Source organism: Micromys minutus, assembly GCF_963924665.1.
Source record: "Micromys minutus genome assembly, chromosome: 9".
Lineage (NCBI taxonomy): Eukaryota > Metazoa > Chordata > Mammalia > Rodentia > Muridae > Micromys > Micromys minutus.
In genome coordinates, this window is record NC_137978.1 from 56,464,129 (window position 1) to 56,487,044 (window position 22,916).

The window sequence follows — 22,916 nt, forward strand, 5'->3', positions numbered from 1 at the left end:
TTGGGGAGCCTCTGAGGAGACATCCATATCTGGTTCCTACCAGTCAATACTGCTTGGGATCAGCAATATTGCTTGAGTTTTGTGTCTGCATATGGGGTGATTCTCCAAGGGAGGAAGTCTCTGTAGATCTTTTCTACAATCCCTGCTCCTCTACTTAACCTTGTATTTTCCTGGCCCCAGTTTTGTTCTTCCTTCTTTGAAGGACTGAGCGTTCCATATTATGGCCTTTTTTTCTTTTAGAGCTTCACAAGTTCTGTGGTTTCTTGGGTATTGTGAGGCTTTTTTGGGGGGTAGTATCAACTGATAACTGAGTACATACCCTGACTGTTCTTTTGTGGCTGGGTTACATCGATCAGGATGATAGCTTCAATTTCCACCCACTTGTCTAGGAATTTCATGAACTCCTTGTTTTTAATAGCTCAGTAGTACTCCATTGTGTATGTGTACCATAAGTTCTGAATCCATTCCTTACTGGAAATCAAACACTGCACCTCAATGAGTAGCAAGCATTCTTAAACACTGGATCTTGACTCAAAAAGAACATATATGCAATTCAGATTGTGCCCTTTGAAGCATACAAGTGTAAATCTCTGCAAGGAAATAACAATTAGGTGTTTTTGTATTCTGCAAAGTCTAGGAGAAGAACGGGGCAGATATGAGATGACCCAATATAATGGGCCAGGAAGGAACAATAAAAAATTATGAATTTAGAGAATTAAGTAAAAAATGCACGTTCTCATTCAAAAACAGTTTTATTGGAACCTATGGGAAATTATGATGCTAACTGGTTACAGAAGGTAACAATATCAGACTTCAGTGCCTCCCCAATAAAGGAGAGGAAGAGAACCTCAGCCTCTGGGAGCCTGGAGGTACAGCTTTCCCCTGCCTGGACATGGCGATCTGTTACCAGTGTCCAGAAGAACTAAGTCCCTCAGCTCCACCAGGATACCACACCTCATGTAACCTGCTCCAGCCTTGACCTCTTAAAATTTTGGTTATATGATTTGTACTTGGTGGTTTTTGTTTAAAAGCGTTTTTTTTTTTTTTTTTTTTTTTTTTTTTTTAAGTAAGACTGCCTGCTCTGAAAACTAAGCAATTTTTATTATTTGGCTACTAACCACTTACCAATTAGTACATATCATGCATGTCATTTTTGGTTTGTATTACCTCAATCAGGATAATATGTTTTTTTAAAGGAATACAGTTTTGCAATTTTTATTATGGAAAGTTTCAACCATATACAAAAGCATAGAGAATAATGAATTCTCAGACATCTATCACACAGCTTCAACAATTATCATGTCAGAGTCGATCTTGCCTCATCTATGGACAAACTTATACCACCCCGATTATACTGAAGCAAATAAACAGTAGCATCTGTGTAAATTTTCAGTACAGTTTTCTTAAAGATAAAGGTTCCTTTAGAAAGCAAATCCACAGTACAAATCACAAGCAGACACTCCAGTAAATTATAATGTGTGGTTTTATTTTAAAATCTGTAAGATGTGGGGACACAATACATTTCACTGGTACCATGAGGAAGAGTGTGAATACTAAATGGGAGTGCGAGCCTTTCCCAATACAGTGGTTTATAATGAAAGAGCGAAACACAACAAGCAGCCGAATCAGAACCTCTTTGGAACCCTTTGGAGAAGCTGTGCAAGAAGCTGACATCACACCCACCCTGTGAAAAAATCTGCAATATGTCCCTGTCCTTGGTATAAAGTTATCCTTCTGGCAAGAGTTGAGCTGAGCTCCCTCATTTAAATGGTTCATTTTGTGTTTTCCTTTACAGAGGTCTCTTCCCCTCGAAGTCTTTCCAAGGGACACCGATGTAGCACTCTCACGCCTCTGCACAAACATGCAGAGAGCTTGGTACTGGGGAACCAGCTGAAGGTACTAGGGAAGGCACGGGAACCGCAGCCAAATGAAACAGGGAGCGAGGCAAAAGACACTTAGGCAAATAAATGGCCCAATTAGCTTGGAAAACTGCCAACATAGCCGTTTCTCTTCATGCCCACCACCAAATACAGAATATTGAATCAGTAAATCCTAAGGCAGCGGATATTCTACTGGCACCAGATTGGAAGGGAAATGTTTATCCACAAAGAGACTACAAAATACTAATAGCATCAAAGATCTCCAGTGATGCCAACCGTATTTCAAGTAGTGTGTTGGATGCAGAATATGCAGAGTAAGGAAAAACAGTCGTTGCTCTCAAAGGTCTAATGAAGAAGGCAGACACATCCGAAAAGCGCAACGAAGGCTGTAGGTGCTGAATTAAGTCTGTTCACACACAAGAGTACAACAACCAGAGCAGAAACATTTTTTGGCAAGATAGACAGAGGAGTGTTCCAAGATGTAGGAGGAAAACCAGATGAGTGGTCTCCTTGGGAACCTCAGAGGTGCTCAGGTGAACTTGACAATACCTCTGAATACTGGGTTCACATCAAGGATGACTTGAGTGTGACCTTGAGCTTGTCTCTGTCCACTAGGGCTCGCTCTCTGGCGGGGACCTGGCCGCCTAGTTCCCATTAGTAGGGGAGCCGCCCAGCTTCAGTTTCTCCAGGTACTGGGCATGCGCGGGCCTGTGGCACTGCAGGACCTTGATGGCATCTTCAATCTTGAACCACTGGCGCTTTCTGCGGATGCTGACCGAGTCTTCCCAATCCTCCAGCAGCTCGGTGACGGTGAGCACGAACACGTAGGTCCGGTGCTTGCGGTCCTGGTTCTGCTCGAAGACGCCCAGCAAGCGGCCCAACTTGCCCTTGACTCCCGCCTCCTCGTACACCTCGCGCACCGCCGCGCAGTCGGGCTCCTCCTCGGGCTCCACGCCCCCTCCGGGCACGATCCAGCGGTCGGGGTAGCGGCTGCTGCTCACCAGCAGCACCTCCTCTTCGCGCTCGCTGCGGAGGCACAGGCACGCTGCGCGTTTCCTGTAGCCCTCGGGGTCGTAGGTCCGCGTCTGGTTCGGCTTCCACTTCATCCTCTGCTTCGCCAAAGACACAGCCTCTGAGGTCGCTTACAGCTGCCTAGGGAGCAGCCAAGGAGCTCCTGCTGGCAGGGATGGGGCCTGGAGATGCTGGAGGGGAGCAGAGCAGAGTCAGGATAATCTTTTCTAGTACCATCATTTGCCTGTAAAATTCCTCATGTTTTTATTTATTCTTACCTGTATTATTTTATTTTGTTAATAAACTACATTTGTTTGAGTACTATCTGGGTTGTTTCCCGCTTCTGATTATTGCAAATCAGGTGGCTATGAAAATAGTGACTTTGGTGGGGAATATTCAGGGTATATGCCCAGGAGTGAAATAGCTGGCTCATTTGGTTGATGTGTTTGTTTCTAACATCCAGGAACAACCGAATGGTTTTCCAGAGTGTTGGCACCAATTGCCAATTTCACCTATTTCTTTACATCCTCCCCAGCATGTGCAGTTATTGGAGTTTTGGATCTCAGCCATTCTTAATTTTGTGAGTTGAAATCTCCAGGTCATTTTGATTCACATTTCCCAGAAGACTAAGGACGTTGAAATTTTCCTTAAGTGTTTCTTTGTCATTAGAGATTATTCTAACAATGAAGTAAAGGGAGGATTGAAGGGCTAAAGAGGAGGGTGACCCCATAGTAATTCCTCCAGTCTCAAAGAACCTAGAGTCTAGAGAGCTTCCAGAAACTGAGCCACCCTACCTGTCAGGTGAACATGCTTGTCCAAATCCCCCAGTACCTAGCATAAGAGTTTCAATGTGTAAAACTGACTCAAGATTTCCTAGAGATTAGAGGAAAATGCCATGCAGCAGAAATTGGAGGTGCGTTTTGTATTATTCAGGGTTTTCTGGCCTCACAGAACTTATTGGCAGTCTCTATATAGTGAAGAATTTGTTGGTGACTTACAGTCTGGAGTCCAACTCCCCGATAATGCTCGTCAGCAGCTGTGAAACCCAAGGATGTAGCAGATGCTCAGTACCACAAGGCAAGCAGGCAAAGAGAGACAGCCTTCCTTCTTGTAAGGTCCTTATATAGGTCTCCGACTGAGGTGTGTCCCAGATTAAAGGTGTGTACCACCACACCTGGATCTGAGACTTGCTTTGTCCCAAATGACCCTGAGCTCAGTGATCTCCTTGCCTTAGTGTCCTAAGATTAATAGCCTCTATGCCTCAAGATCTGGATCAAAGGTGGGTCTCCCAATTCTGGATTGTGGTTCATTCCAGATATAGTCATGTTTGCAAACAGAAATAGCCACTAAGCATTACACTACTACAATTCAGGCAGTGGTGGCACACATGTTTGATCTCAGCTTGTGGCAGGCAGAGTAAGGAGGATCATCAGACACACCAGAAGAGGGCCTCGGATCTCATTACAGATGGCTGTGAGCCACCATGTGGTTGCTGGGACTTGAAGTCAGGACCTCTGGAAGTCCAGTCAGTGCTCTCAACCTATGAGCCTCTCTTAACTACTGAGCCATCTCTCCAGCTCACCTATCCTGCGTTCCTTGAAAGGATTAGACCACATATCAATCAGCAGATGAACATGCCTTCTTTTGACTTTATTTTTACTTTAAGCTTCTTTAGACAGGATCTTCCATGGCTGAATTGAAGCCTGCTATATAAAGTAGGCTGGCATCAGATTTAAAGCTCATCCAGCCTGCGGGTTCCTGTTGCTCTCAAGGGTGGGTATGGGAGGAGAGGAGAAAGCAAACTATGAATGAGATACAAAGTCTATTAAACACACACATATTTTATATATGTAAATATGCATTTACACTCAAACACACACACACACACACACACACACACACACACACACACACACAGGTTATTTCCTGCACGTCTGAGGACACCCTGAGTTCTATGAAGATAAGAGACTAGGAATCAGTGACAGATACAAATACCATTTGTTTGTTGGTCTTTTGTGTTTGTTTGCTTGTTTTGCCTTATTTACTAAGTTATGAGTCTATTTATTTATTTAATGTGCACAAGTACATGTCCCTGTCTTCAGACACAGATGAGGAGGGAATAAGGCACCGTTACAGATGGTTCTGAGCTACCATGTAGTTACTGGGAATAGAACACGGTTCCCTTGGAAGATCTCTTAGTGCTCTTAACCGGTGAGCCATCTCTCCAGCCCCTTGCTTTGCTTTGTTTTAAAGACACATATCATACCTGGCTGTTTTGACAGTCACAGCCTCCCTCTGCCTCCCTGTTGCTGAGATTAAAAGCACATCAAATTATGCCAGGCTTAAATTCAGTAGTGAAAGCACTTGAGAATCTCACATCTGACATTCCAGCTCAGACTGCCTTGAAGTCAAGGTCACCTTGACATTCTCAGTGAGACTGTCTCAAAAGACAAAAACAAATCTAAATAATAGAAAAAAAAATCCCACAGGAATCACAGTGCCCAACTAATAATTAGAGGTAATTGAGAACACACTTGGACATTCAGGTTAAACGGCCCACAGGTGGCAGAGGTAGGACAATCTCTGTGAATTTCAGGCCAATCTCTTTTGTTTTTTAATTACATTCCAGCCATTGCCCCCCTCTCACAGTTCCTCATCCAATCCCCCCTCTGCTTTGCCTCCAAAGGGTGCTTCCCTTCCACTCCAACACCCCTCCATCTCACCTACTCTAGGGCTTCAAGACCCTCCAGGATTAGGAGCATCTTCTCCCACTAAAGTCACACTAGGCATTCCTCGGCTACATGTGTGTTGGGGGCTTTGGAGCAGTCTGTGTATATTGCCTGGTTTGGGGGCTCAGTCTCTGGGATCTCCTGGGTTTCCAGGCTCACCGAGACTGGTTTTGTAACTATGGCATTGCCCTCCCCTTCATCTTCTTCAATCCTTCCCCTAACTCAACCTTAGAAGAATCTCGAACGGCTGAAAAGCACTTAAAACATTTAAAGTCATTAGTCATCAGGGAAATGCTAACCACGATGAACTCGAGATTCTACCTTACAACAAACAGAATGGCTAAGATCAGAAACTCAAGTGACTGCACATGTTGGTGAGGATGTGGAAAAAGAGGGGCAGTCTTTCTTCGCTGGTGGGATTACAAACTGGTGCAACCGCTCTGTTATACAATCTGGTGGATCCTCAGCAAATTGAAAACCCTCCGACCTGATGAGACAGCTATTCTACACCTGGGCCTTTACCCAGAAGATTCCCCACCATGACACAAGCACACGCTCCACTATGTTCATAACAGGCGAATTTGTAATAGCCAGAGATGGAAACAACCCAGATACAGCAGAATACATACAGAAGATGAAGTTCCTTTACACAACGGAAGATATTCAGCTATTAGAAAATGAGGACATCATGGATTTTGGAGGCAAATGGATAGAACTAGAAAATACTATCCTGAGTGAGGTAACTCAGATCCAAAACAACATGCATGGCCTGTACTAACTGAAGAGTGGATATAAGGCAAAAATACAGAATATCTAGGATACAGCCCAGACAATCTTATGGAGACAGAACTCATCACATACAAGAAGAACCCACCAAGTAATACATTATAAGAACAATTTAAGGAAGGACAGGGCTAGACTAGGTTGCATGAGATGAGGTATTCTTATGGAGCCGAGGGACTCTCTTGATCTTGGACACTGCTAACAGATCACCATAACGAGGCCTGAAAAGGCTGTGATTCCAAGCTACGAGAAACAGATAGTTCTGCTGTCTGCTATGACCCTTTGTATACCTTCCAGATGACCTTTCCCTTTGTAGCCACACCCTCCCAGCCCATACCAACCTCTGATGAAAAAGCTGAGTTTCTACCCACTTGTTTATTTTCAGATTTGAATGGTGTAGGTAAATTGGATCAGATCCATACAGAGGAAGATTCTTAGGCGAAATCCGGGTTCACAAAAGTTTCTTGAAGCCAAATTTTTGTGATTGATGCCTTTATTCACATTAGTTTCAAAGCAGAGGTAGGTAGATCTCTCAGTTCAAGAATACTCTTGTGTACAAGCATAGGACACTTGTCTCAACCTCAATTTGACTATATATTGGCATCAACCTCAGGACATGACCTTCTATTTTCTGCCTGAACAACTCAACTCATTGTAGTCTAAAGCCTGTGGGTATCAGCATGGGAACGATTCAGCCTATGGCAAGAAACTACAGCAGTAGCTTAGTGGGCCAACATGGATGTTGGGAAGTCACTTGCACTCAGTCAGACCAAGTCCCCTCACACTGATTCCTACATTTCCTCCATCTGCTGCAGCTCTTCATAGAACATGAGATTGAAGGGACAGAGCCAGGAGTTCTTACTCTTTTCTCCTGTAGAGCATTTCCAAAAATTCACTTGGTTTAGATTCATTTTTCCTTGATTTCTGACACTGGGTCTGACCACATAACCATAAAAGGGAAAGTGATGTAAGCAGAAGGATTCACTGGCATGTCTATCTCACATTCCCAGTCTTTCTTTTTATTTCTTTATCTTTTCTATGTTTTTCATATTTATTGGATACTGCCTGTATTTACATTTCAAATGTTATACCCTTCCCCACCACTTCCCTCCTTCCTCCCCTCAACTTGTTTCTTCCAGGAAGGTGCTCCCTCTCCCAATCACCCTCTCCACCTCAGTGCCTTGGCTGATTGATGATGTTGCTCTTTCCATGAGGGTGCAAATCTTTCAGCTCTTTCAGCCCTTTCTCTGGCACTTTCACTGGGGTCCCTGTGTGGAGTCTGATGTTTAACTGCAAGCATTCTCATCTGTGTCTATATGGCACTTGGGGAGCCTCTGAGGAGACATCCATATCTGGTTCCTACCAGTCAATACTGCTTGGGATCAGCAATATTGCTTGAGTTTTGTGTCTGCATATGGGGTGATTCTCCAAGGGAGGAAGTCTCTGTAGATCTTTTCTACAATCCCTGCTCCTCTACTTAACCTTGTATTTTCCTGGCCCCAGTTTTGTTCTTCCTTCTTTGAAGGACTGAGCGTTCCATATTATGGCCTTTTTTTCTTTTAGAGCTTCACAAGTTCTGTGGTTTCTTGGGTATTGTGAGGCTTTTTTGGGGGGTAGTATCAACTGATAACTGAGTACATACCCTGACTGTTCTTTTGTGGCTGGGTTACATCGATCAGGATGATAGCTTCAATTTCCACCCACTTGTCTAGGAATTTCATGAACTCCTTGTTTTTAATAGCTCAGTAGTACTCCATTGTGTATGTGTACCATAAGTTCTGAATCCATTCCTTACTGGAAATCAAACACTGCACCTCAATGAGTAGCAAGCATTCTTAAACACTGGATCTTGACTCAAAAAGAACATATATGCAATTCAGATTGTGCCCTTTGAAGCATACAAGTGTAAATCTCTGCAAGGAAATAACAATTAGGTGTTTTTGTATTCTGCAAAGTCTAGGAGAAGAACGGGGCAGATATGAGATGACCCAATATAATGGGCCAGGAAGGAACAATAAAAAATTATGAATTTAGAGAATTAAGTAAAAAATGCACGTTCTCATTCAAAAACAGTTTTATTGGAACCTATGGGAAATTATGATGCTAACTGGTTACAGAAGGTAACAATATCAGACTTCAGTGCCTCCCCAATAAAGGAGAGGAAGAGAACCTCAGCCTCTGGGAGCCTGGAGGTACAGCTTTCCCCTGCCTGGACATGGCGATCTGTTACCAGTGTCCAGAAGAACTAAGTCCCTCAGCTCCACCAGGATACCACACCTCATGTAACCTGCTCCAGCCTTGACCTCTTAAAATTTTGGTTATATGATTTGTACTTGGTGGTTTTTGTTTAAAAGCGTTTTTTTTTTTTTTTTTTTAAGTAAGACTGCCTGCTCTGAAAACTAAGCAATTTTTATTATTTGGCTACTAACCACTTACCAATTAGTACATATCATGCATGTCATTTTTGGTTTGTATTACCTCAATCAGGATAATATGTTTTTTTAAAGGAATACAGTTTTGCAATTTTTATTATGGAAAGTTTCAACCATATACAAAAGCATAGAGAATAATGAATTCTCAGACATCTATCACACAGCTTCAACAATTATCATGTCAGAGTCGATCTTGCCTCATCTATGGACAAACTTATACCACCCCGATTATACTGAAGCAAATAAACAGTAGCATCTGTGTAAATTTTCAGTACAGTTTTCTTAAAGATAAAGGTTCCTTTAGAAAGCAAATCCACAGTACAAATCACAAGCAGACACTCCAGTAAATTATAATGTGTGGTTTTATTTTAAAATCTGTAAGATGTGGGGACACAATACATTTCACTGGTACCATGAGGAAGAGTGTGAATACTAAATGGGAGTGCGAGCCTTTCCCAATACAGTGGTTTATAATGAAAGAGCGAAACACAACAAGCAGCCGAATCAGAACCTCTTTGGAACCCTTTGGAGAAGCTGTGCAAGAAGCTGACATCACACCCACCCTGTGAAAAAATCTGCAATATGTCCCTGTCCTTGGTATAAAGTTATCCTTCTGGCAAGAGTTGAGCTGAGCTCCCTCATTTAAATGGTTCATTTTGTGTTTTCCTTTACAGAGGTCTCTTCCCCTCGAAGTCTTTCCAAGGGACACCGATGTAGCACTCTCACGCCTCTGCACAAACATGCAGAGAGCTTGGTACTGGGGAACCAGCTGAAGGTACTAGGGAAGGCACGGGAACCGCAGCCAAATGAAACAGGGAGCGAGGCAAAAGACACTTAGGCAAATAAATGGCCCAATTAGCTTGGAAAACTGCCAACATAGCCGTTTCTCTTCATGCCCACCACCAAATACAGAATATTGAATCAGTAAATCCTAAGGCAGCGGATATTCTACTGGCACCAGATTGGAAGGGAAATGTTTATCCACAAAGAGACTACAAAATACTAATAGCATCAAAGATCTCCAGTGATGCCAACCGTATTTCAAGTAGTGTGTTGGATGCAGAATATGCAGAGTAAGGAAAAACAGTCGTTGCTCTCAAAGGTCTAATGAAGAAGGCAGACACATCCGAAAAGCGCAACGAAGGCTGTAGGTGCTGAATTAAGTCTGTTCACACACAAGAGTACAACAACCAGAGCAGAAACATTTTTTGGCAAGATAGACAGAGGAGTGTTCCAAGATGTAGGAGGAAAACCAGATGAGTGGTCTCCTTGGGAACCTCAGAGGTGCTCAGGTGAACTTGACAATACCTCTGAATACTGGGTTCACATCAAGGATGACTTGAGTGTGACCTTGAGCTTGTCTCTGTCCACTAGGGCTCGCTCTCTGGCGGGGACCTGGCCGCCTAGTTCCCATTAGTAGGGGAGCCGCCCAGCTTCAGTTTCTCCAGGTACTGGGCATGCGCGGGCCTGTGGCACTGCAGGACCTTGATGGCATCTTCAATCTTGAACCACTGGCGCTTTCTGCGGATGCTGACCGAGTCTTCCCAATCCTCCAGCAGCTCGGTGACGGTGAGCACGAACACGTAGGTCCGGTGCTTGCGGTCCTGGTTCTGCTCGAAGACGCCCAGCAAGCGGCCCAACTTGCCCTTGACTCCCGCCTCCTCGTACACCTCGCGCACCGCCGCGCAGTCGGGCTCCTCCTCGGGCTCCACGCCCCCTCCGGGCACGATCCAGCGGTCTGGGTAGCGGCTGCTGCTCACCAGCAGCACCTCCTCTTCGCGCTCGCTGCGGAGGCACAGGCACGCTGCGCGTTTCCTGTAGCCCTCGGGGTCGTAGGTCCGCGTCTGGTTCGGCTTCCACTTCATCCTCTGCTTCGCCAAAGACACAGCCTCTGAGGTCGCTTACAGCTGCCTAGGGAGCAGCCAAGGAGCTCCTGCTGGCAGGGATGGGGCCTGGAGATGCTGGAGGGGAGCAGAGCAGAGTCAGGATAATCTTTTCTAGTACCATCATTTGCCTGTAAAATTCCTCATGTTTTTATTTATTCTTACCTGTATTATTTTATTTTGTTAATAAACTACATTTGTTTGAGTACTATCTGGGTTGTTTCCCGCTTCTGATTATTGCAAATCAGGTGGCTATGAAAATAGTGACTTTGGTGGGGAATATTCAGGGTATATGCCCAGGAGTGAAATAGCTGGCTCATTTGGTTGATGTGTTTGTTTCTAACATCCAGGAACAACCGAATGGTTTTCCAGAGTGTTGGCACCAATTGCCAATTTCACCTATTTCTTTACATCCTCCCCAGCATGTGCAGTTATTGGAGTTTTGGATCTCAGCCATTCTTAATTTTGTGAGTTGAAATCTCCAGGTCATTTTGATTCACATTTCCCAGAAGACTAAGGACGTTGAAATTTTCCTTAAGTGTTTCTTTGTCATTAGAGATTATTCTAACAATGAAGTAAAGGGAGGATTGAAGGGCTAAAGAGGAGGGTGACCCCATAGTAATTCCTCCAGTCTCAAAGAACCTAGAGTCTAGAGAGCTTCCAGAAACTGAGCCACCCTACCTGTCAGGTGAACATGCTTGTCCAAATCCCCCAGTACCTAGCATAAGAGTTTCAATGTGTAAAACTGACTCAAGATTTCCTAGAGATTAGAGGAAAATGCCATGCAGCAGAAATTGGAGGTGCGTTTTGTATTATTCAGGGTTTTCTGGCCTCACAGAACTTATTGGCAGTCTCTATATAGTGAAGAATTTGTTGGTGACTTACAGTCTGGAGTCCAACTCCCCGATAATGCTCGTCAGCAGCTGTGAAACCCAAGGATGTAGCAGATGCTCAGTACCACAAGGCAAGCAGGCAAAGAGAGACAGCCTTCCTTCTTGTAAGGTCCTTATATAGGTCTCCGACTGAGGTGTGTCCCAGATTAAAGGTGTGTACCACCACACCTGGATCTGAGACTTGCTTTGTCCCAAATGACCCTGAGCTCAGTGATCTCCTTGCCTTAGTGTCCTAAGATTAATAGCCTCTATGCCTCAAGATCTGGATCAAAGGTGGGTCTCCCAATTCTGGATTGTGGTTCATTCCAGATATAGTCATGTTTGCAAACAGAAATAGCCACTAAGCATTACACTACTACAATTCAGGCAGTGGTGGCACACATGTTTGATCTCAGCTTGTGGCAGGCAGAGTAAGGAGGATCATCAGACACACCAGAAGAGGGCCTCGGATCTCATTACAGATGGCTGTGAGCCACCATGTGGTTGCTGGGACTTGAAGTCAGGACCTCTGGAAGTCCAGTCAGTGCTCTCAACCTATGAGCCTCTCTTAACTACTGAGCCATCTCTCCAGCTCACCTATCCTGCGTTCCTTGAAAGGATTAGACCACATATCAATCAGCAGATGAACATGCCTTCTTTTGACTTTATTTTTACTTTAAGCTTCTTTAGACAGGATCTTCCATGGCTGAATTGAAGCCTGCTATATAAAGTAGGCTGGCATCAGATTTAAAGCTCATCCAGCCTGCGGGTTCCTGTTGCTCTCAAGGGTGGGTATGGGAGGAGAGGAGAAAGCAAACTATGAATGAGATACAAAGTCTATTAAACACACACATATTTTATATATGTAAATATGCATTTACACTCAAACACACACACACACACACACACACACACACACACACACACACACACACAGGTTATTTCCTGCACGTCTGAGGACACCCTGAGTTCTATGAAGATAAGAGACTAGGAATCAGTGACAGATACAAATACCATTTGTTTGTTGGTCTTTTGTGTTTGTTTGCTTGTTTTGCCTTATTTACTAAGTTATGAGTCTATTTATTTATTTAATGTGCACAAGTACATGTCCCTGTCTTCAGACACAGATGAGGAGGGAATAAGGCACCGTTACAGATGGTTCTGAGCTACCATGTAGTTACTGGGAATAGAACACGGTTCCCTTGGAAGATCTCTTAGTGCTCTTAACCGGTGAGCCATCTCTCCAGCCCCTTGCTTTGCTTTGTTTTAAAGACACATATCATACCTGGCTGTTTTGACAGTCACAGCCTCCCTCTGCCTCCCTGTTGCTGAGATTAAAAGCACATCAAATTATGCCAGGCTTAAATTCAGTAGTGAAAGCACTTGAGAATCTCACATCTGACATTCCAGCTCAGACTGCCTTGAAGTCAAGGTCACCTTGACATTCTCAGTGAGACTGTCTCAAAAGACAAAAACAAATCTAAATAATAGAAAAAAAAATCCCACAGGAATCACAGTGCCCAACTAATAATTAGAGGTAATTGAGAACACACTTGGACATTCAGGTTAAACGGCCCACAGGTGGCAGAGGTAGGACAATCTCTGTGAATTTCAGGCCAATCTCTTTTGTTTTTTAATTACATTCCAGCCATTGCCCCCCTCTCACAGTTCCTCATCCAATCCCCCCTCTGCTTTGCCTCCAAAGGGTGCTTCCCTTCCACTCCAACACCCCTCCATCTCACCTACTCTAGGGCTTCAAGACCCTCCAGGATTAGGAGCATCTTCTCCCACTAAAGTCACACTAGGCATTCCTCGGCTACATGTGTGTTGGGGGCTTTGGAGCAGTCTGTGTATATTGCCTGGTTTGGGGGCTCAGTCTCTGGGATCTCCTGGGTTTCCAGGCTCACCGAGACTGGTTTTGTAACTATGGCATTGCCCTCCCCTTCATCTTCTTCAATCCTTCCCCTAACTCAACCTTAGAAGAATCTCGAACGGCTGAAAAGCACTTAAAACATTTAAAGTCATTAGTCATCAGGGAAATGCTAACCACGATGAACTCGAGATTCTACCTTACAACAAACAGAATGGCTAAGATCAGAAACTCAAGTGACTGCACATGTTGGTGAGGATGTGGAAAAAGAGGGGCAGTCTTTCTTCGCTGGTGGGATTACAAACTGGTGCAACCGCTCTGTTATACAATCTGGTGGATCCTCAGCAAATTGAAAACCCTCCGACCTGATGAGACAGCTATTCTACACCTGGGCCTTTACCCAGAAGATTCCCCACCATGACACAAGCACACGCTCCACTATGTTCATAACAGGCGAATTTGTAATAGCCAGAGATGGAAACAACCCAGATACAGCAGAATACATACAGAAGATGAAGTTCCTTTACACAACGGAAGATATTCAGCTATTAGAAAATGAGGACATCATGGATTTTGGAGGCAAATGGATAGAACTAGAAAATACTATCCTGAGTGAGGTAACTCAGATCCAAAACAACATGCATGGCCTGTACTAACTGAAGAGTGGATATAAGGCAAAAATACAGAATATCTAGGATACAGCCCAGACAATCTTATGGAGACAGAACTCATCACATACAAGAAGAACCCACCAAGTAATACATTATAAGAACAATTTAAGGAAGGACAGGGCTAGACTAGGTTGCATGAGATGAGGTATTCTTATGGAGCCGAGGGACTCTCTTGATCTTGGACACTGCTAACAGATCACCATAACGAGGCCTGAAAAGGCTGTGATTCCAAGCTACGAGAAACAGATAGTTCTGCTGTCTGCTATGACCCTTTGTATACCTTCCAGATGACCTTTCCCTTTGTAGCCACACCCTCCCAGCCCATACCAACCTCTGATGAAAAAGCTGAGTTTCTACCCACTTGTTTATTTTCAGATTTGAATGGTGTAGGTAAATTGGATCAGATCCATACAGAGGAAGATTCTTAGGCGAAATCCGGGTTCACAAAAGTTTCTTGAAGCCAAATTTTTGTGATTGATGCCTTTATTCACATTAGTTTCAAAGCAGAGGTAGGTAGATCTCTCAGTTCAAGAATACTCTTGTGTACAAGCATAGGACACTTGTCTCAACCTCAATTTGACTATATATTGGCATCAACCTCAGGACATGACCTTCTATTTTCTGCCTGAACAACTCAACTCATTGTAGTCTAAAGCCTGTGGGTATCAGCATGGGAACGATTCAGCCTATGGCAAGAAACTACAGCAGTAGCTTAGTGGGCCAACATGGATGTTGGGAAGTCACTTGCACTCAGTCAGACCAAGTCCCCTCACACTGATTCCTACATTTCCTCCATCTGCTGCAGCTCTTCATAGAACATGAGATTGAAGGGACAGAGCCAGGAGTTCTTACTCTTTTCTCCTGTAGAGCATTTCCAAAAATTCACTTGGTTTAGATTCATTTTTCCTTGATTTCTGACACTGGGTCTGACCACATAACCATAAAAGGGAAAGTGATGTAAGCAGAAGGATTCACTGGCATGTCTATCTCACATTCCCAGTCTTTCTTTTTATTTCTTTATCTTTTCTATGTTTTTCATATTTATTGGATACTGCCTGTATTTACATTTCAAATGTTATACCCTTCCCCACCACTTCCCTCCTTCCTCCCCTCAACTTGTTTCTTCCAGGAAGGTGCTCCCTCTCCCAATCACCCTCTCCACCTCAGTGCCTTGGCTGATTGATGATGTTGCTCTTTCCATGAGGGTGCAAATCTTTCAGCTCTTTCAGCCCTTTCTCTGGCACTTTCACTGGGGTCCCTGTGTGGAGTCTGATGTTTAACTGCAAGCATTCTCATCTGTGTCTATATGGCACTTGGGGAGCCTCTGAGGAGACATCCATATCTGGTTCCTACCAGTCAATACTGCTTGGGATCAGCAATATTGCTTGAGTTTTGTGTCTGCATATGGGGTGATTCTCCAAGGGAGGAAGTCTCTGTAGATCTTTTCTACAATCCCTGCTCCTCTACTTAACCTTGTATTTTCCTGGCCCCAGTTTTGTTCTTCCTTCTTTGAAGGACTGAGCGTTCCATATTATGGCCTTTTTTTCTTTTAGAGCTTCACAAGTTCTGTGGTTTCTTGGGTATTGTGAGGCTTTTTTGGGGGGTAGTATCAACTGATAAGTGTGTACATACCCTGACTGTTCTTTTGTGGCTGGGTTACATCGATCAGGATGATAGCTTCAATTTCCACCCACTTGTCTAGGAATTTCATGAACTCCTTGTTTTTAATAGCTCAGTAGTACTCCATTGTGTATGTGTACCATAAGTTCTGAATCCATTCCTTACTGGAAATCAAACACTGCACCTCAATGAGTAGCAAGCATTCTTAAACACTGGATCTTGACTCAAAAAGAACATATATGCAATTCAGATTGTGCCCTTTGAAGCATACAAGTGTAAATCTCTGCAAGGAAATAACAATTAGGTGTTTTTGTATTCTGCAAAGTCTAGGAGAAGAACGGGGCAGATATGAGATGACCCAATATAATGGGCCAGGAAGGAACAATAAAAAATTATGAATTTAGAGAATTAAGTAAAAAATGCACGTTCTCATTCAAAAACAGTTTTATTGGAACCTATGGGAAATTATGATGCTAACTGGTTACAGAAGGTAACAATATCAGACTTCAGTGCCTCCCCAATAAAGGAGAGGAAGAGAACCTCAGCCTCTGGGAGCCTGGAGGTACAGCTTTCCCCTGCCTGGACATGGCGATCTGTTACCAGTGTCCAGAAGAACTAAGTCCCTCAGCTCCACCAGGATACCACACCTCATGTAACCTGCTCCAGCCTTGACCTCTTAAAATTTTGGTTATATGATTTGTACTTGGTGGTTTTTGTTTAAAAGCGTTTTTTTTTTTTTTTTTTAAGTAAGACTGCCTGCTCTGAAAACTAAGCAATTTTTATTATTTGGCTACTAACCACTTACCAATTAGTACATATCATGCATGTCATTTTTGGTTTGTATTACCTCAATCAGGATAATATGTTTTTTTAAAGGAATACAGTTTTGCAATTTTTATTATGGAAAGTTTCAACCATATACAAAAGCATAGAGAATAATGAATTCTCAGACATCTATCACACAGCTTCAACAATTATCATGTCAGAGTCGATCTTGCCTCATCTATGGACAAACTTATACCACCCCGATTATACTGAAGCAAATAAACAGTAGCATCTGTGTAAATTTTCAGTACAGTTTTCTTAAAGATAAAGGTTCCTTTAGAAAGCAAATCCACAGTACAAATCACAAGCAGACACTCCAGTAAATTATAATGTGTGGTTTTATTTTAAAATCTGTAAGATGTGGGGACACAATACATTTCACTGGTACCATGAGGAAGAGTGTGAATACTAAATGGGAGTGCGAGCCTTTCCCAATACAGTGGTTTATAATGAAAGAGCGAAACACAACAAGCAGCCGAATCAGAACCTCTTTGGAACCCTTTGGAGAAGCTGTGCAAGAAGCTGACATCACACCCACCCTGTGAAAAAATCTGCAATATGTCCCTGTCCTTGGTATAAAGTTATCCTTCTGGCAAGAGTTGAGCTGAGCTCCCTCATTTAAATGGTTCATTTTGTGTTTTCCTTTACAGAGGTCTCTTCCCCTCGAAGTCTTTCCAAGGGACACCGATGTAGCACTCTCACGCCTCTGCACAAACATGCAGAGAGCTTGGTACTGGGGAACCAGCTGAAGGTACTAGGGAAGGCACGGGAACCGCAGCCAAATGAAACAGGGAGCGAGGCAAAAGACACTTAGGCAAATAAATGGCCCAATTAGCTTGGAAAACTGCCAACATAGCCGTTTCTCTTCATGCCCACCACCAAATACAGAATATTGAATCAGTAAATCCTAAGGCAGCGGATATTCTACTGGCACCAGATTGGAAGGGAAATGTTTATCCACAAAGAGACTACAAAATACTAATAGCATCAAAGATCTCCAGTGATGCCAACCGTATTTCAAGTAGTGTGTTGGATGCAGAATATGCAGAGTAAGGAAAAACAGTCGTTGCTCTCAAAGGTCTAATGAAGAAGGCAGACACATCCGAAAAGCGCAACGAAGGCTGTAGGTGCTGAATTAAGTCTGTTCACACACAAGAGTACAACAACCAGAGCAGAAACATTTTTTGGCAAGATAGACAGAGGAGTGTTCCAAGATGTAGGAGGAAAACCAGATGAGTGGTCTCCTTGGGAACCTCAGAGGTGCTCAGGTGAACTTGACAATACCTCTGAATACTGGGTTCACATCAAGGATGACTTGAGTGTGACCTTGAGCTTGTCTCTGTCCACTAGGGCTCGCTCTCTGGCGGGGACCTGGCCGCCTAGTTCCCATTAGTAGGGGAGCCGCCCAGCTTCAGTTTCTCCAGGTACTGGGCATGCGCGGGCCTGTGGCACTGCAGGACCTTGATGGCATCTTCAATCTTGAACCACTGGCGCTTTCTGCGGATGCTGACCGAGTCTTCCCAATCCTCCAGCAGCTCGGTGACGGTGAGCACGAACACGTAGGTCCGGTGCTTGCGGTCCTGGTTCTGCTCGAAGACGCCCAGCAAGCGGCCCAACTTGCCCTTGACTCCCGCCTCCTCGTACACCTCGCGCACCGCCGCGCAGTCGGGCTCCTCCTCGGGCTCCACGCCCCCTCCGGGCACGATCCAGCGGTCGGGGTAGCGGCTGCTGCTCACCAGCAGCACCTCCTCTTCGCGCTCGCTGCGGAGGCACAGGCACGCTGCGCGTTTCCTGTAGCCCTCGGGGTCGTAGGTCCGCGTCTGGTTCGGCTTCCACTTCATCCTCTGCTTCGCCAAAGACACAGCCTCTGAGGTCGCTTACAGCTGCCTAGGGAGCAGCCAAGGAGCTCCTGCTGGCAGGGATGGGGCCTGGAGATGCTGGAGGGGAGCAGAGCAGAGTCAGGATAATCTTTTCTAGTACCATCATTTGCCTGTAAAATTCCTCATGTTTTTATTTATTCTTACCTGTATTATTTTATTTTGTTAATAAACTACATTTGTTTGAGTACTATCTGGGTTGTTTCCCGCTTCTGATTATTGCAAATCAGGTGGCTATGAAAATAGTGACTTTGGTGGGGAATATTCAGGGTATATGCCCAGGAGTGAAATAGCTGGCTCATTTGGTTGATGTGTTTGTTTCTAACATCCAGGAACAACCGAATGGTTTTCCAGAGTGTTGGCACCAATTGCCAATTTCACCTATTTCTTTACATCCTCCCCAGCATGTGCAGTTATTGGAGTTTTGGATCTCAGCCATTCTTAATTTTGTGAGTTGAAATCTCCAGGTCATTTTGATTCACATTTCCCAGAAGACTAAGGACGTTGAAATTTTCCTTAAGTGTTTCTTTGTCATTAGAGATTATTCTAACAATGAAGTAAAGGGAGGATTGAAGGGCTAAAGAGGAGGGTGACCCCATAGTAATTCCTCCAGTCTCAAAGAACCTAGAGTCTAGAGAGCTTCCAGAAACTGAGCCACCCTACCTGTCAGGTGAACATGCTTGTCCAAATCCCCCAGTACCTAGCATAAGAGTTTCAATGTGTAAAACTGACTCAAGATTTCCTAGAGATTAGAGGAAAATGCCATGCAGCAGAAATTGGAGGTGCGTTTTGTATTATTCAGGGTTTTCTGGCCTCACAGAACTTATTGGCAGTCTCTATATAGTGAAGAATTTGTTGGTGACTTACAGTCTGGAGTCCAACTCCCCGATAATGCTCGTCAGCAGCTGTGAAACCCAAGGATGTAGCAGATGCTCAGTACCACAAGGCAAGCAGGCAAAGAGAGACAGCCTTCCTTCTTGTAAGGTCCTTATATAGGTCTCCGACTGAGGTGTGTCCCAGATTAAAGGTGTGTACCACCACACCTGGATCTGAGACTTGCTTTGTCCCAAATGACCCTGAGCTCAGTGATCTCCTTGCCTTAGTGTCCTAAGATTAATAGCCTCTATGCCTCAAGATCTGGATCAAAGGTGGGTCTCCCAATTCTGGATTGTGGTTCATTCCAGATATAGTCATGTTTGCAAACAGAAATAGCCACTAAGCATTACACTACTACAATTCAGGCAGTGGTGGCACACATGTTTGATCTCAGCTTGTGGCAGGCAGAGTAAGGAGGATCATCAGACACACCAGAAGAGGGCCTCGGATCTCATTACAGATGGCTGTGAGCCACCATGTGGTTGCTGGGACTTGAAGTCAGGACCTCTGGAAGTCCAGTCAGTGCTCTCAACCTATGAGCCTCTCTTAACTACTGAGCCATCTCTCCAGCTCACCTATCCTGCGTTCCTTGAAAGGATTAGACCACATATCAATCAGCAGATGAACATGCCTTCTTTTGACTTTATTTTTACTTTAAGCTTCTTTAGACAGGATCTTCCATGGCTGAATTGAAGCCTGCTATATAAAGTAGGCTGGCATCAGATTTAAAGCTCATCCAGCCTGCGGGTTCCTGTTGCTCTCAAGGGTGGGTATGGGAGGAGAGGAGAAAGCAAATTATGAATGAGATACAAAGTCTATTAAACACACACATATTTTATATATGTAAATATGCATTTACACTCAAATACACACACACACACACACACACACACACACACACACAGGTTATTTCCTGCACGTCTGAGGACACCCTGAGTTCTATGAAGATAAGAGACTAGGAATCAGTGACAGATACAAATACCATTTGTTTGTTGGTCTTTTGTGTTTGTTTGCTTGTTTTGCCTTATTTACTAAGTTATGAGTCTATTTATTTATTTAATGTGCACGAGTACATGTCCCTGTCTTCAGACACAGATGAGGAGGGAATAAGGCACCGTTACAGATGGTTCTGAGCTACCATGTAGTTACTGGGAATAGAACACGGTTCCCTTGGAAGATCTCTTAGTGCTCTTAACCGGTGAGCCATCTCTCCAGCCCCTTGCTTTGCTTTGTTTTAAAGACACATATCATACCTGGCTGTTTTGACAGTCACAGCCTCCCTCTGCCTCCCTGTTGCTGAGATTAAAAGCACATCAAATTATGCCAGGCTTAAATTCAGTAGTGAAAGCACTTGAGAATCTCACATCTGACATTCCAGCTCAGACTGCCTTGAAGTCAAGGTCACCTTGACATTCTCAGTGAGACTGTCTCAAAAGACAAAAACAAATCTAAATAATAGAAAAAAAAATCCCACAGGAATCACAGTGCCCAACTAATAATTAGAGGTAATTGAGAACACACTTGGACATTCAGGTTAAACGGCCCACAGGTGGCAGAGGTAGGACAATCTCTGTGAGTTTCAGGCCAATCTCTTTTGTTTTTTAATTACATTCCAGCCATTGCCCCCCTCTCACAGTTCCTCATCCAATCCCCCCTCTGCTTTGCCTCCAAAGGGTGCTTCCCTTCCACTCCAACACCCCTCCATCTCACCTACTCTAGGGCTTCAAGACCCTCCAGGATTAGGAGCATCTTCTCCCACTAAAGTCACACTAGGCATTCCTCGGCTACATGTGTGTTGGGGGCTTTGGAGCAGTCTGTGTATATTGCCTGGTTTGGGGGCTCAGTCTCTGGGATCTCCTGGGTTTCCAGGCTCACCGAGACTGGTTTTGTAACTATGGCATTGCCCTCCCCTTCATCTTCTTCAATCCTTCCCCTAACTCAACCTTAGAAGAATCTCGAACGGCTGAAAAGCACTTAAAACATTTAAAGTCATTAGTCATCAGGGAAATGCTAACCACGATGAACTCGAGATTCTACCTTACAACAAACAGAATGGCTAAGATCAGAAACTCAAGTGACTGCACATGTTGGTGAGGATGTGGAAAAAGAGGGGCAGTCTTTCTTCGCTGGTGGGATTACAAACTGGTGCAACCGCTCTGTTATACAATCTGGTGGATCCTCAGCAAATTGAAAACCCTCCGACCTGATGAGACAGCTATTCTACACCTGGGCCTTTACCCAGAAGATTCCCCACCATGACACAAGCACACGCTCCACTATGTTCATAACAGGCGAATTTGTAATAGCCAGAGATGGAAACAACCCAGATACAGCAGAATACATACAGAAGATGAAGTTCCTTTACATAACGGAAGATATTCAGCTATTAGAAAATGAGGACATCATGAATTTTGGAGGCAAATGGATAGAACTAGAAAATACTATCCTGAGTGAGGTAACTCAGATCCAAAACAACATGCATGGCCTGTACTAACTGAAGAGTGGATATAAGGCAAAAATACAGAATATCTAGGATACAGCCCAGACAATCTTATGGAGACAGAACTCATCACATACAAGAAGAACCCACCAAGTAATACATTATAAGAACAATTTAAGGAAGGACAGGGCTAGACTAGGTTGCATGAGATGAGGTATTCTTATGGAGCCGAGGGACTCTCTTGATCTTGGACACTGCTAACAGATCACCATAACGAGGCCTGAAAAGGCTGTGATTCCAAGCTACGAGAAACAGATAGTTCTGCTGTCTGCTATGACCCTTTGTATACCTTCCAGATGACCTTTCCCTTTGTAGCCACACCCTCCCAGCCCATACCAACCTCTGATGAAAAAGCTGAGTTTCTACCCACTTGTTTATTTTCAGATTTGAATGGTGTAGGTAAATTGGATCAGATCCATACAGAGGAAGATTCTTAGGCAAAATCCGGGTTCACAAAAGTTTCTTGAAGCCAAATTTTTGTGATTGATGCCTTTATTCACATTAGTTTCAAAGCAGAGGTAGGTAGATCTCTCAGTTCAAGAATACTCTTGTGTACAAGCATAGGACACTTGTCTCAACCTCAATTTGACTATATATTGGCATCAACCTCAGGACATGACCTTCTATTTTCTGCCTGAACAACTCAACTCATTGTAGTCTAAAGCCTGTGGGTATCAGCATGGGAACGATTCAGCCTATGGCAAGAAACTACAGCAGTAGCTTAGTGGGCCAACATGGATGTTGGGAAGTCACTTGCACTCAGTCAGACCAAGTCCCCTCACACTGATTCCTACATTTCCTCCATCTGCTGCAGCTCTTCATAGAACATGAGATTGAAGGGACAGAGCCAGGAGTTCTTACTCTTTTCTCCTGTAGAGCATTTCCAAAAATTCACTTGGTTTAGATTCATTTTTCCTTGATTTCTGACACTGGGTCTGACCACATAACCATAAAAGGGAAAGTGATGTAAGCAGAAGGATTCACTGGCATGTCTATCTCACATTCCCAGTCTTTCTTTTTATTTCTTTATCTTTTCTATGTTTTTCATATTTATTGGATACTGCCTGTATTTACATTTCAAATGTTA

The 22,916-nt window shown here is 43.9% G+C and overlaps 3 protein-coding genes across 3 annotated transcripts; all 3 read right to left on the bottom strand.

The window, feature by feature from the left end:
- Window positions 1-2,524: 2,524 nt before the first annotated feature.
- Window positions 2,525-2,986, bottom strand: LOC308424176 (diphosphoinositol polyphosphate phosphohydrolase 3-alpha-like; the record flags this gene model as incomplete). Its single annotated transcript, XM_080921081.1, has 1 exon — window positions 2,525-2,986. The coding sequence occupies one exon, from the start codon at window positions 2,984-2,986 to the stop codon at window positions 2,525-2,527; it is 462 nt and encodes a 153-aa protein (XP_080777207.1).
- Window positions 2,987-10,238: 7,252 nt separating this feature from the next.
- Window positions 10,239-10,700, bottom strand: LOC308423934 (diphosphoinositol polyphosphate phosphohydrolase 3-alpha-like; the record flags this gene model as incomplete). Its single annotated transcript, XM_080920756.1, has 1 exon — window positions 10,239-10,700. One exon carries the CDS (start codon window positions 10,698-10,700, stop codon window positions 10,239-10,241), a length of 462 nt encoding a protein of 153 aa, XP_080776882.1.
- A 7,255-nt stretch (window positions 10,701-17,955) lies between these two features.
- Window positions 17,956-18,417, bottom strand: LOC308424124 (diphosphoinositol polyphosphate phosphohydrolase 3-alpha-like; the record flags this gene model as incomplete). The annotated part of the gene is made up of 1 exon (XM_080921016.1): window positions 17,956-18,417. The coding sequence occupies one exon, from the start codon at window positions 18,415-18,417 to the stop codon at window positions 17,956-17,958; it is 462 nt and encodes a 153-aa protein (XP_080777142.1).
- Between the last annotated feature and the right edge of the window lie 4,499 nt (window positions 18,418-22,916).